Raw genomic sequence first — 13,492 nt, 5'->3', positions numbered from 1 at the left:
AGCGCGACGTCGTGCGAGAGGTCGATTCCGCTTCGATTTCGCGCAGTAGCTCGATTCGGCTCGTGACGGACGCCTTCTCGCTTGTGGTGGGATTGGGGAGATTGGGAAAGGAAGACGATGGATGGTGACGCGCGGTTGTAGAGTGGGGCGGACGGTGCCGCGCTGATGCGGACGAGATCCGGCCGGCTGACGATGTGCGGCGGCGCTGCGCGCGTGGAGGACAGACGACGACACGCGATGGTGGAGTGGGTCGGGCGGCGACGCGCTGATGTGGATGAGGACGAACACGTTCCTCATCTCCCAGCTGGGGGCCTCCTCGCGCGCCCGTCGACGACTGCGGTACGGCTGCAGCGAGCCGAGCTGGTCGGCGACTGGGGCAAGGTAGGGGCAGCAGGGTGCCTCGGCAGGCGTCGTCGCCACTGCGGAGGAGGCAAACCGAGAGGCGGTCAAGGCAGAGCCCGCGGAGGTGCTGGCATGGGGATGAGTTGGGGATGGGGATGGGAACGAGAGGAGAGGATAATCGAGATGGATAAGTGACGGCTCGCATTTGTGCGGTCGCGATCGCCACGCGCTTGTCGCCACGTGAAAAAGAAATTTGGATTTCACGGCCGTTTCATCGCCGTGAGCATCTACTCGCGGAGAGTGAATCTAAAAGCTAATCCAACAGTGTCTAGGGATGCTCACGTACCCCTGATCACCAAATCCACTCTCTAATTTAAAATAGGGGGAATAACATTTTTTAAGTTATTGGACTAATTCAAACTTCAAAAATCGTGGGAATACATCAAGTCAAGAGGGCTTGTTTGATTTAAAGGGTTTTGAAAAGAATTTTGTATGATTTCTTATATATAGGAATTTTTTTCTATACATGAAATTTGATTCAAATGATTGCACCCTCCAAAAAATTTATGGATTGTTTTTCTATACTACAATCTCCTAGGATTTCTAGCAAGAGGTTAGATCTGTTGGAAAATTCCTATGTACACTCCATCTCTATAGAAATTTCCTGTGTTTTTCTTATGGCTGCGTTATTGTTAACTTGCTAAGGTGTTGATAGGTCCTTGCAGGAGCAGTTTAACAAGGAGCTGATTGTTCAGGAAATCGGGAGGCTCAACTCAAAGCATTGCACTATTTATCATGAAGCAGGCTAGTTATGGAAAAAAAGGTAACTCCAAACAATGTTGACATTGCCAAGGTCGCGGCCGAACTACCACCTCTACAGTCTACATCCCTGCAGAGGTCGAAGCAGTCATAGCACGGCTTTACAAAAAGAGAGAAATCTTTATCTATGTGAACCGGATTCATATATTCCTGCTGTTGTGTGTTTGCCATCTGATGCCTTTCAATTAGCACAAGCACGGTTGCTTGATTGTCCTGACATTGATGTCTAAAAATATTTGCTATCGAGTTGAGGATCATTGCTAATACTCTCTTCGTCCACAAAATTGTATTTATTTAAATTTAGATAAATCACTAAATACTAGTAGTGTCTACATACATTCAGAATTAGACAAATCTAAGACATGCTTTATGGACAGAGGTAGTACTAGTTAATAGTGTTATCTCTATCCATAAAAGAATATCGGATATTTATATTAATTCAGATCTATCTAGCTAGATGGATGGGGTAGCTAATACAGAAAAACAGCAAGAGAACGACACACAAACTGAGTGATGTAGGCTCACGGTGGTTGATTGATTCATCCATGACGACCACTCACCACCTCATGCCCGCTCGTGACCTAGCTCTCATGCGATCACTCACCACCTTTGCCCCCACCTCCCGCCGATGGTGGTATTCGTTGGCGAGACCTTCGGATCATGCAGATGACTACTCAAAAGTGGTCGGTCGGGCTCCTTTCATTCGAGGAGTTGACGAGGATCGCAGAGGAGCGCGTGAGGTGGCGAGAGGAGGAGACGATGGCGGAGGAGTGGAGGCAGGCGAAGCTCGAACAGAAGATGTTGCTCTTGCAGATCTGCTTGGCCTCGCCGTGCGCGATCAAGCAGATGGCGGATCCGGCGGGATGGAGGCCGGAACTATCAGGTCAGGGGATCGAGGAACAAATCGCGGCGGCTCAAGCGATGTTGGACCTCAAGGACGAGGAGAATCATGTGCAGGAGATGGCAGCGAAAGGAATCGCAGATTTGGAGGAGATCATGTCGGGAGGATTGTGGTGCTGGTGGGAAGCCTGCTCTCACCGGTGAGACCCTCCCCGATGCAGGTGGGTTGCGGTGGTCGGCCGCCTACTTTTGGGTGCTCGGCTGACGTTCGTGGTCTGTCTCCAAGCGCGTGTCTGAGGGCGCAGAGGATTCGGAGGGGAGATCCATCGCCGACGAGATAATGCTCGCCGGTGAGAAGGGAGGTTGGTCGGGGATGGTTATCCCCTTGAGGGACCCGCTGGTCAGGCGCTCGAATCCATCCTCTCTGGATAGCCGTGGATTTCAACTTTTGGGACCAATCGGAGCCGTTGGTGAAGCTCCGGGGAAGACGGTTTTTCAGAATCTGCGACCGATGTCTGATAAGGAAGCACTAGCTCCGCCCAGATCGTCAACTGCGGATCAGAGGCAGGTTAGGGTTCTGACAACCGCCCGGACTCTAGTATGGGTCAGGAGAGATCTTGTCCAGAAAAAATCATTCACCCCAGAATGTTTCTACCCTGCTCGTGGTTCCTTCCTTCCCAATCCAACAAACATTAATTGTGTGGGGCGTAGAGAAGGGGAAGAAATCATTTGTTGAGGTGGTCAATGGCTGGGGGAGGGCGTGGTGCTGGAAGATATGGTGGTGGTGGTGGAGGTCGTGGTGGTGGTCGAAATGGTCTGCATGTTGCTAAGAGTGGTGCAAGTGCCTCCACGGGGGCTTTGCGCAGAGTCAACCACAAGGTACCCCCACTGATCAGATTGTTGCCCCTGCCGATTTTCCTCAAGCTATGATGCAGCAGATGGGAGCAGGTGCTCCAGGTATGTTCCCTGTGATACAGCCTGGGTTGTGGAATGTACCAATGAACCAATGGTCTCAATTCTATGGAAATCTGTCACTGTTGCTTTCAACCCTATGATGATGATGCCTCAAGGCTCTTTCAATCCTATGGTGCCGCAGACATCTAATAGTCAAGGTAGTAGTGTGGGTATGAACAGTTCCTCTCAATAGAAACAAGGCTCTGATGGTAACAAGAACAAGAAGAAGATTCAAAAAACTCAGAGCTCTGAGGGGATCAAGCCTAATGCTAAAAAAGTGGGGAATAGTGTTCAGTTGGTTTCTACTAGTGGTCCTGGCCCTGTCCTAGATCCTAAGTTGAAGAGTGTTATTTGCTACAATTGTGGTGAGTCTAGCCATTATGTTGGTCTCTGCACAAGGGTGAAGAGATGCTTCATTTTGCAGCAGGCCAGACTGGTTATCATATGGATAGCAGTTAGATGTGGTATACTTCTCTACCTACAGCTCAGTACTGGGGGAGTGCAAATCCTGGTTTAGGTTTCTTCCATGTGGAGGTTGAAGGTCCAGAGGCTGTGAAGTGGTTGAATATGGATAATGTTGGGATTGTGGTGGTGAAAGAAGGTGTCATATCTGAAAAAGAACATGAGCAAAACTTCAATGAGATGTGGAAAGTGAATTGGTTATGGCAGATAAGGCAAATTGCTGCTAAGAGATAGTGGTTTTTTACTTCATCAACTGGGAGGGTGAAGCTGCGCCTTTTGAAGAGTTTCAGGAAGTATGGGTCAAGATAGTGGGAAAACCTGCTAAGTGGCTCACTTGGAAAACCATTTGCCAAGTGTCCACTGCTCTTGGTGTGTTAGTCAATATTGACTAGCATGGTATTTTTAGAAGCTTTTACAAGGAAGTGAGGGTCAAGGTGTCAGTTATAGATATTTCTAAGATACCTGCAAACAAATTGTTTGAAATGGAGCAGTGTTTCTTCTTGATTGATTTCTCTGTGGAGAATGAGGGAGCCCTGATCAGAACAACACTAAAGACAATCTTGAGGAGGAAGAATACTTGGGAGAAGATTTCCAGGCATTGGACAAGAGCAAAAAAATTGATGGTAGCAACAGAATGGAGACAGATCCTACAACTCATGGTGCTACTCAGGGAGATAAAACTGTATCCAGAAATGTTGATCACAACTCTATACCTAAAGATCTTGAGGAAAGTGTGAGGAACAAAGTGTTTGATATGGAACAATCACATGTTCCTGCTCATGCAATGGTGCTGAGAAGTGCTGAAGACAATATTGAGGAAAGTCTACTTCGGAAGTTTGATGCTGAAAGTGATGAAGAAACAAAGAAGGCTAATGACAATGACAGTCAGAGGATCACCCTCCTCGATCTCTGCCATCTTTGGCCTAGAAAGAGAAGAAAAATTGGGTGCATGTTGAAGCAACAAGGATGATTAGCATGATTCAGAGGGATGGGAGATCTGCTATTGAGAAAGCTTAGGAGCTTAAGAAGTCAAAAAATCTGGAAATCCCAAAAGGTAATAATAAGATTCATGGGTTTTCTAATTCTTTTGCTGATATTGAAAACCAAATATTATTTGAAAAAGCTCAATGTGCTGGCATTAGCCTTGGCCATAAGTCTATGAATGCCGATGTCATTATTAATGGTATTAAGAAATTTGAAATTGATAGGCTTAAGAACTTTCATTGCTCCAACCCTGAAATGTTCCTCCTGTTGACATTAGTCTAACAGTGGATGAGATGAGAAAGGGTGAGGAGGATGAAGTTCCTATTCCAGTTGATCAGGAGGATTACAATAGTGATTATCCTGATGAAGATGAAGCTTGGACATTAGTCTCAAGTAGAAAAAGAGGTAGGAGAAAATTGATCTTTAAACATGGTAGTAGCTCTAATTTCGAACCCTAGAGGACTAAATAGACCTGATAAGATCACCAGAGTGTATGATCTCATTAGAGAGATGCCCATATATTATTTCCTTTTCAGAAACTAAGATAGAGGATTTCATAGTTTTACAGCTTCAACAACTAGATCCCCATGGGAATTTTTCCGGAACTGGCTTCCAGCTAAGAAAACTGTTGGTGCTATTATTGTTGGCATTAGTGTATATTTCTTTGATATTGTGAGATGTGATATGTTCACATATTCTGTCTCTGTTCAATTTAAAGCTCAAAAAGACAATGTGATTTGGAGAGTTATTATTGTTTATGGTTCTGCATATGAGGAACATAAGCTAGATTTCATTAATGAATTACACAATGTATATGCTCATTGGTCTTGGCCTACTATTGTAGGTGGTGATTTTAATCTCATTAGAGAGAAACATGAGAAAAATACTGGTAACATAAACCAACATTGGGCTAATTTATTTAATAATTGGATCAATAAGTTTGGTTTGATGGAAATTAGAAACTCTAGTAGACAATTCTCTTGTGCTAATAATCAAGACAATTTGGTTATGGATTTACTAGATAGAGTTTTTGTCTCTACTTGTTGGGATTCTTTATTCCCTGCTAGTAATGTGTCTTCTAAAGCTAGAGTGGGTAGTGATCACACTCCTTTGATTGTGGATACTAGATCTTTGAAGGTAACACATGAAAAGCACTATAGATTTGAGAAATGGTGGTTAAAAATTGAGGGGTTTGATCAGGCGGTAGCTAAGTTTTGGCTGGCTCCCTGCCATCTGGAAAAAGCGTTTGATAGATGGTAGTTTAAGATGAGGAATACTAGGAGAGGTTTAAAAGGCTGGTCTGCTAATATTGAATCTGTCCAAAGAAAACATAAGCAAAATTTAGTTACTGAGTATGATTTATTAAATATCACATCTGAAACTCAGTGTTTATCTCCTGTCTCTAAGAACAGAATGAAAATTATTTCTGATGGACTTTCTGACATATGGAGAAATGAGGAAATTAAATCTAGACATAGATCTAGGGAAAGATATATCTTAGAAGGGGACCATAACACTGCTTTTTTCCACTCTGTAGCTAATCAGAGGAGGAGAAAGAAACAAAATTTCCCAGTTACACGATGAGAATGGCATGCTGTAAGATAATAAAGGTATGCTTGGTATTGCTGTAGAATACCACAAAAAGCTTTTTAGTCAGGAAACTTGTTTAGACATTGATCTCTGTGATGATTTTTGGGTTCCTGAGGAAATGGTATCTCAGGATCATAATAATATGCTTAATGCTAATTTTTCTATAAAAAAAAAGAAGTGAAAGAGGCTATATTTGGATCTTATGTTGAAGGGGCACATGGCCCTCATGGTTTTTCTTTCATGTTTTATCAACACTTTTGGGAGCTTATGGAAGCTGATTTTATGGCTATGGTTAAAGATTGGAATGAGGGAAAGTTTGACCTCTTCAGGTTAAATTTTTCCCTTTTAACCCTGATTCCAAAAGAGGCTGAAACTGTTACTATACATAACTTCAGACCTATTGCTTCCAATTGTAGTTTTAAAATCTTTTCCAAATGTGCCACTAATAGGCTGGGTATGGTTAGTGAAACTTATTTCACCAAACCATCTTTTATTAAAGGGGGATATATTTTGGATAGTGTGGTCTCTGCACATGAGATCATTCATAATGTTGTTCATAATGGACATTATAGTTTTGTTTTTAAGCTGGATTATGAAAAAGCCTATGATGAGGTTGATAGAGATTTTCTCCTAAAGATAATGGAGATGAGGGGCTTTAGCCCAAGATGGATGTCTATCATTAAAGGGCTCCTATATAATAGATCTGTGGAGGTTAGATTAAATGACATCAATAGTGATTTCATCCTAACTAGTAGAGGTGTGAGGCAAGGGGATCCTATTTCCCCTATCCTTTTTAATTTTATGGCTGATGTCTTCACCAAGATACTGGTTAAAGTTGCTGCTAATAGGCAGTTAGCTGGTTTGATGCAAGATTTGGGTATTGAAGGTGTCATAAGTATGTAGTATGCTGATGATACCTTACTCTTTCTGGAAAATAATATTTGTTCTTCTATAAATTTGAAGTGGATCTTGTCCTGTTTTGAACAAATGGCTGGGATGAAAATCAACTTCCGTAAGTGTGATTTAGTCCCCATTAATCTTTTGGAAGGTGATGCACAACTTTTTGCTCAAGCTCTGAGCTGTAAATTGGGAGAATTCCCTTTACAATATTTAGGGGTTCCCGTGCATCACAATAAATTGAGAAAAGAGGACATCCAACCAATTGTTGATAAAATTTTGAAAAAAGGAGCAGGTTGGAGAGGGAAGCTTCTGAATCGTGCTGCCAGATTGGAGCTGATGAGAAGTGTGCTAGCTAGTGTGATTAAGTTTCCTAAATGGGTCATTGCCCTAATTAATTCTCAAATGGCTCATTGTCTTTGGGATAATTATGAGGGTCATCATAACTATCATTTAGCCAATTGGGGACTGGTTACTCAGAAAAAAGAGTTTGAGGGACTGGGGATCCCTGATTTATCTGAGATGAACCTGTGTTTACTAGCCTCCTGGGTTAAGAGATATAATCTAAATGAAAACAAGCTTTGGAAACAGATTCTTGATCTTAAGTATAACATAGATAATCCAAATATCTTCTCCTGCCCTTCTACTGGTGCCTCTCCTTTTTGGAAAGGAGTGTTATGGGTTGTTAAAGCTGCTAAGATGGGTTACCAGTGGAAGGTGGGAGATGGGGAAAAAGTTAAATTCTTGGAAGACACTGGTTTGGTACCTGTAGTTTAGCTATTCAAAATTGGGAAGTCTATTTTTTGGTGAATGAACTAAATAGACCATTTGCTGAGTTGTGGGATGGTGAAACTTTAAAAGTAACATTCAGGAGGTGTTTTGATTATAATCTTATGTTACAATGGTTTGAGATTATTCAAATTGCTCAGTCTATTCACCTTACATCTGATAGTGATGATCTGATTTGGATGTGGGAAGCCAATGAAGTATATACTGTGAAATCTATGTATGTTGTTGTGAATTTTAGAGGGATAAAACCCATTGATATTCATTGTGTTTGGAAGCTGAAAGTCCCTCCTAAGATTCATTTCTTCCTCTAGCTTTTGACTCATAATAAACTTCTCACTATAGATAATTTGAGTAGAAGGCAAACCGTAGATGAATTGACATGTGTTTTCTGCAAAGAAATTGAAACTATCTCTGCCTTAGGGAAAGACAAGAAAAGGCATGTTTTGCTTAATATGCTTAATGCTGATATTTTGAGAACTATCTGACTTACCAGAAATGACATGGTTTTCAACCGAACTCAATGGGTTGGTATGTAGGTGCTCTGGAGAAAGGTGGTCTACACCCTTGCTCAATGGAATGTCCTGCTGAAAGAGGAAGGAAGAGGAAAGCTGATGACGATGGTAAACAAGGTGGAGCTCCTTGCTCGAATGCCACCTCTGCTATCGTGCCTGGAGCCTGGTTGACTCCAGAGAAGAAGGCGAGGACTAAGTCTGTGACATGAACGGCAAAAGGGAGTCGGGCCCTATGTTGATCACGGCGGCTGATCTAGTTAGGACCATGGGAGCCCACGCCCTGATGCTGGTGGGAGATGGTGAAGGCTTTAGGGTTCTGAATAGGCCTTAGAATTTCCTTTTTCCCCTGCTCCATCCTTTGTTATGTGTTTCCCCTTCCTGATAGCTGTGTGGTGAATCCTGGCCTGTTTTCATTTCAGTACGTTCAGGGGATGAAATTTGCTTCATGTCAAGAAGTTGACGATGGTAGTAATAACGGTTGTAAAAGACTTAGTTTCAGCAATGGAACGGGCTCTGCCCTGTTCTTCTAAAAAAGAAAAACTGAGTGCTGTAGCATTAGTAATACGTCTCTGCAACAAGTTACGTGTTGCTACCTTGTGTACGAGTCACATACTCTCCCGTTTCATTCTCTTCTACACATTACAAAACTCATTCTCGTGTAAGAGTACTTGCTTTACCGATTGAGAATGAACATACAACACAATTTTGTTCAGTATGCATACATACATATAGCACAAACTGACCACACAACGCCCAAGAACATGCCAAGATTACATACATACATACATGACAAAAAGTGATGTTCAGGTTATCAACGGTATTTTCATCGCAACTTGATCATTAATGTAACAAATAAACCTAGAAACAATCTCATAGCTCCAGTTATATTTATCAAACTTCTTGGATTTCAACAGAAACAGCACGCCAGCACACATGTGTTCATGCTGCAATGCTCCCTAGTTCTGATCTCCGAACCTCTTCGATGCAGTACAAGGACAGCAATAGCTTCCTTCTATGGAGGTGCAAAATTGCACTGGCGAATGAATGAGTCGCCATAATCCACATACTTTGTCCAAAGGTGCCTGAACTGGTTCATACCAATATCCAGCCAAGGCTTCATGTTACCATTGAAATGCACAACAGCAGCATTTCTAATCTCCTCCATGCTGATGCTTGGATTATATCCCAGCCCAAGAACATGCCAAGATTTGTCCAGAGGCTTTGTGGTCGAGTAGAATGTGATTAAACCGGGGGGCAATGTTCCTAACTTCCATAATAAGCGGTTCTCATTCTGAAGAAACATAGCCAGCAAGGAAATCAATACATATACGTGGATCAGATATGCGCAATTCAATATAAAAATTAAGTCACGGTGAACTATGGTGTCTTGAACAAAAAAAAGACTACAGTTTCAAGGGGAATACAAACATTTATGTTCCTGTACTAGCCTATAGCCTCAGAGGACATAGAAATGCTAACTTCAGTCAATTATCTTACTTTCCTGGTGAGATAAGAAGATATAACAATTAACCTTAACTCTTTAACCAGCCATACCTATATATACAATAACAAGATGGAAGTGACAGCTCAACTATATTCAATTATAATTTACTATATAAAGTAATCTGAGCTATCGTCATCTATCATGAACAAAGTTTCTCTTGTATAATTTTTTAGGCCAATTGTTGAAACATTCATTGTTACCAATGCAAATTCTTAAAATTCCAGCAATGAAAGAAACAAAATATCAAGGTTCTGCTAGGAAACATACCTGATTCTGCCAGTAATGGTACTGCTCAGTAGATTTTTCCCTCCTCCAAGAATTAAGATCAAAGAAGTTCATGCCATAAGCCCATCCACATGCATTAGGGTTGAACTTCTCTTTGATAAGGGGGTGCGAGAAGTTCATATACTGCCAATATCGATGAAATGATCCGAAGCATGTTTCTACTGCTCCATTCACCTTTCCATCCATGTCAATCTTCCACAATCCTGTAAGATCCCTCTGTACCACAACATCATCGTCCAAGAAAAGAATCTTCTGCAGCTTTGGATACATCTCAGGTAAGTAGAACCGCAAGTGGTTGAGCATCGAGAGGTACTTGGGATTTCTGAACTTCATATTGCTAGCATCTTTAGTGGCATTCTCAAGCTTATTCTCAAAATAGAACTTTTGGAGGTTCGCCGACTCAAGTTGCCGTAGCACAGGAACATATGAAGAGTTAAGAAATTTGTAATCTTCATATGCTTTGACCTCATAGTGTGCCCCTTGTAAGTCCATTAGGCGGATTATCACCTGCGGATGGATGGCATAACTTTAGCCACTTTGATAAATATTAGAACCACAGAATCTAGAACAATTTATTCAAGGCGCAAACCACTAAAGACAGACACTGGAACAGCTCGAAAGAAGACCTACACATACTGGCAAGTGGCAACCACATTGCATGTCTATGAAGTCAGTCCTATGCTTCGGGGTGAGGGGTGGGCATAAAAAACCAAAACCGAACACCGAACCCGAATTAACCGGAACCGAAACCGAATACACCAAAACAGAAGTAACCGAGACTAATTTCGGTGCGTAAATGTGACAAACCGAATTTATCAATTTCAATCGGTTTTGAACCCTAATCGACCAAAACCGGGATACCAAAGTATTGCTATCAGGTCTCTTTATCTCTTTCTCAACGACTAAGCACTCTAGCAGCCCCATGCACGTGCGATGTATATACACACATCTTGCATTCCTTTTCTTTGCTACACATGCATTCATCTTGATTTTTGATAGGCGCTATGTTTTTTTTTTTGCTAAGCGCTGTGCACTTGACTATGGTTACTTCTACAAGCAGTGGTGTGTGCGTGCTCAACACGCACGCACGACTGGCTAGCTCCACGTATTGTAGGCTCCCGCCATTTTATTTTGTGTCAGTCTATGTCATATTGGTTAAAAACCGAACACCGGACCGAATTATTGGTTAACCGAAATACCAGTTAACAAGAAAACCGATATAATTTCGGTTATCATTTCTTATCACCCGAATTTTAGAAAAAACCGGAAAACCGAACCGAAATTTCGGTTAAAACCGAATGCCCAGGCATCAATGCCTCTATCATCTTCCAGGGTGACACTGAAGTTCAAGCCTACTACCAATGCCTAAATAATCTTCCAGGGTGAATCTGAAGTTGGAAGTCTATTATCAATGCCTAAACCAACCTTGGGTTCAGATACAAACTCTACTCCAGTTTTATGCTTATTTTTAGCCAGCTATTAAACAGTTTTACGTAGTCATTTTCACTTTGGTTCTGACACCTCTCCACCTCTACCGAATCTAACATTAAGCTTGTTGAACCAGCATATAAAAATGCAACTAGTTCCCCCTTTACAGATTGAAACCATAGCACCAGTCAATCCAACAAGTGGCAACATTTTACAGCAACCAGAGTGTGTTGATTATTGAAATGTTTTGTGCAAGACCGCCACAAGGAGGCTGAAATAGCTGCAGATTTCCCAGGGGCGTCAAGAAATTGTGGCAATGACGATAGTGTTTCTCCCAACAAATGAGTAGCTTTTAAGAGAGAAGCCAGCACAACCCAGATGACCTTCATCCTAATTTGCAACCGTTATGTCTTTTAGTCGCAAGGGTACACATTAAGAGTGAACTACAATATAGTTACTACTGTCTGTCTCTTTAATCAGACAGGGCAAGATTGGTACTACAAGAATCTGCCAATTTATGTTACTTGTATTACGCTAAGGAACTCCTTGCAGCTATACATGTCATCTGCCAAATCTCTGGGGAAATGAATAATGAGAATCTAAGCCAGTCTTGCGTAGTGTTGCTAGTAAATAACCATGCCAATTGCCAAATGCACTAGATAGCATCACATCAAGACAAACCAATCTCTTGTTTTTTCCAGGATCTCAATCAGCAAAAAAGTTGATTAAACGAACTAGTAAATGTCAGGATTTCATTTAGACATGGTGAATATTGGTGGTCACGGTTGGGTTGACACACAATCACTCACTACAGTCTTGGTATTTATGAAGTAGGATTAGAATGGTATGCGTAGATAGCGATACACATCTGCGAGCGAGATGGAGAAAGTGGATCGCGGACAAACCTGCATAGCCCCGAGGTTCATTCGGTCCGTGACAACGTGGAAGACGTGCTTGGAGGGGTCCTGCGAATTGGCGACGGCGGAGCGGACGACGACGGAGGCCGCGAGGACGTTGTCGGAGAAGATGGCGTAGTGGAATAGCGCTGGGTCCTCGAGCGCTGCCGGCGGCGGCTTCGGGTCGGCGAACTTGTCGGGCAGCGCGATCCGCTCGGCGGTGAGGCGCACGGCGAGGCAGTGGAGCGGCTTGGGTATGGATTTGGCGGCGATGAGGGAGGCGAAGGCGCCGCGCTTCTTGGCGCGCGCGAGCAGCTCGTTGCGCGCGAAGATGGCGTCCTTGAGGCGCTGGATTTTGAGCTGCGGGTCGAAGAGCGGCTTGGCGTCGGCGATGGCGGCGCGGGCGGCGCGGATCAGGTCCTTGGCCTGGAGGTCGAGCCGGCGGGCCCGGTCGGCCTGGGACGACGCCGGGTCGGGCACGGAGGCGGAGGCGGAGGCGAGGTCCCGGAGCGTGGCGGTGAGGTTGCGGTGGAGGGAGGAGAGCAGGCGGAGGTGCCGCGCGCGGTCGAGGTGGAGGCGGCGGGAGGCCGCGGCGAGCGCGGCGGCGGAGGCGGCCGCGTCCGAGGCCTGCTTCCGGATCTGCTCCGCGCGGAGGCGGTCGCCGTTCACGGCCGCGGAGCCGCCGCCGCCGCCGCCGCCTGCAGCGGGCGGTGCGGCGGCGACCAGGAGGAGGAGCACGAGGACGGTGACGGGAAGGGTGGCGCGCCTAGAGCTTGCGGCGGCGGCGGCCATGGGTTTAGTGCTCACCAAGCTTCGGAAGCTCGTCGCATTGGGGAAGAGAGCAGTGTGTGCTTGGGGAAGAGGAGAGGGGGAGATTAGTGTTTGGGTAGTGGCAGAGGATATATGGCAGTGGTCGTGTAAATAAACCAGAAAAAAGGACTAATCGCGTCGCCGACAATGCCACTCATCCACTGACATGTGGGATTAGATCTGTGGGCCCGCGCCGTCAGTTTAGGTTTGTTAGGGCATCTCCAACGGGGCAGACCCAAATGCAAAAAACCATCCGTTTTGGTCTTTCCGGACAAAATCTGCTCCCAACGGGGCAACCCATCTTAAAAACGGACAGTGCGTGCGTCGGTCCGACCTAAGACCGACGCAAATTTTGGAGACTTTTGGGGCGAGCCGGACGC

General features: G+C 44.2%; 1 protein-coding gene across 1 annotated transcript; it reads right to left on the bottom strand.

The window, feature by feature from the left end:
- Positions 1-8,840: 8,840 nt before the first annotated feature.
- LOC124675282 (galacturonosyltransferase 8-like) lies at positions 8,841-13,109 on the bottom strand. Its single transcript, XM_047211349.1, has 3 exons — positions 12,312-13,109; positions 9,961-10,485; positions 8,841-9,480 (listed from the first exon to the last, which is right to left on the bottom strand). The coding sequence occupies exons 1-3, from the start codon at positions 13,092-13,094 to the stop codon at positions 9,202-9,204; spliced, it is 1,587 nt and encodes a 528-aa protein (XP_047067305.1). The 5' UTR covers positions 13,095-13,109; the 3' UTR covers positions 8,841-9,201.
- Positions 13,110-13,492: the final 383 nt, after the last annotated feature.

Source organism: Lolium rigidum, chromosome 7 (genome assembly GCF_022539505.1).
Source record: "Lolium rigidum isolate FL_2022 chromosome 7, APGP_CSIRO_Lrig_0.1, whole genome shotgun sequence".
Taxonomy (NCBI): domain Eukaryota; kingdom Viridiplantae; phylum Streptophyta; class Magnoliopsida; order Poales; family Poaceae; genus Lolium; species Lolium rigidum.
The sequence above is the reverse complement of the archived record's forward strand: the minus strand, read 5'-3'. Positions and strand labels throughout refer to the sequence as shown.

Bases quoted from the DNA above. Each gene is read 5' to 3' on its own strand.
- LOC124675282 (XM_047211349.1), bottom strand. From the start codon at position 13,094: ATGGCCGCCGCCGCCGCAAGCTCTAGGCGCGCCACCCTTCCCGTCACC. The intron at 10,486-12,311 runs GTTTGTCCGCGA...ATCCATCCGCAG, and splicing joins TGAACCTCGGGGCTATGCAG to GTGATAATCCGCCTAATGGA. The intron at 9,481-9,960 runs GTATGTTTCCTA...ATGTTTCTTCAG, and splicing joins ACCATTACTGGCAGAATCAG to AATGAGAACCGCTTATTATG.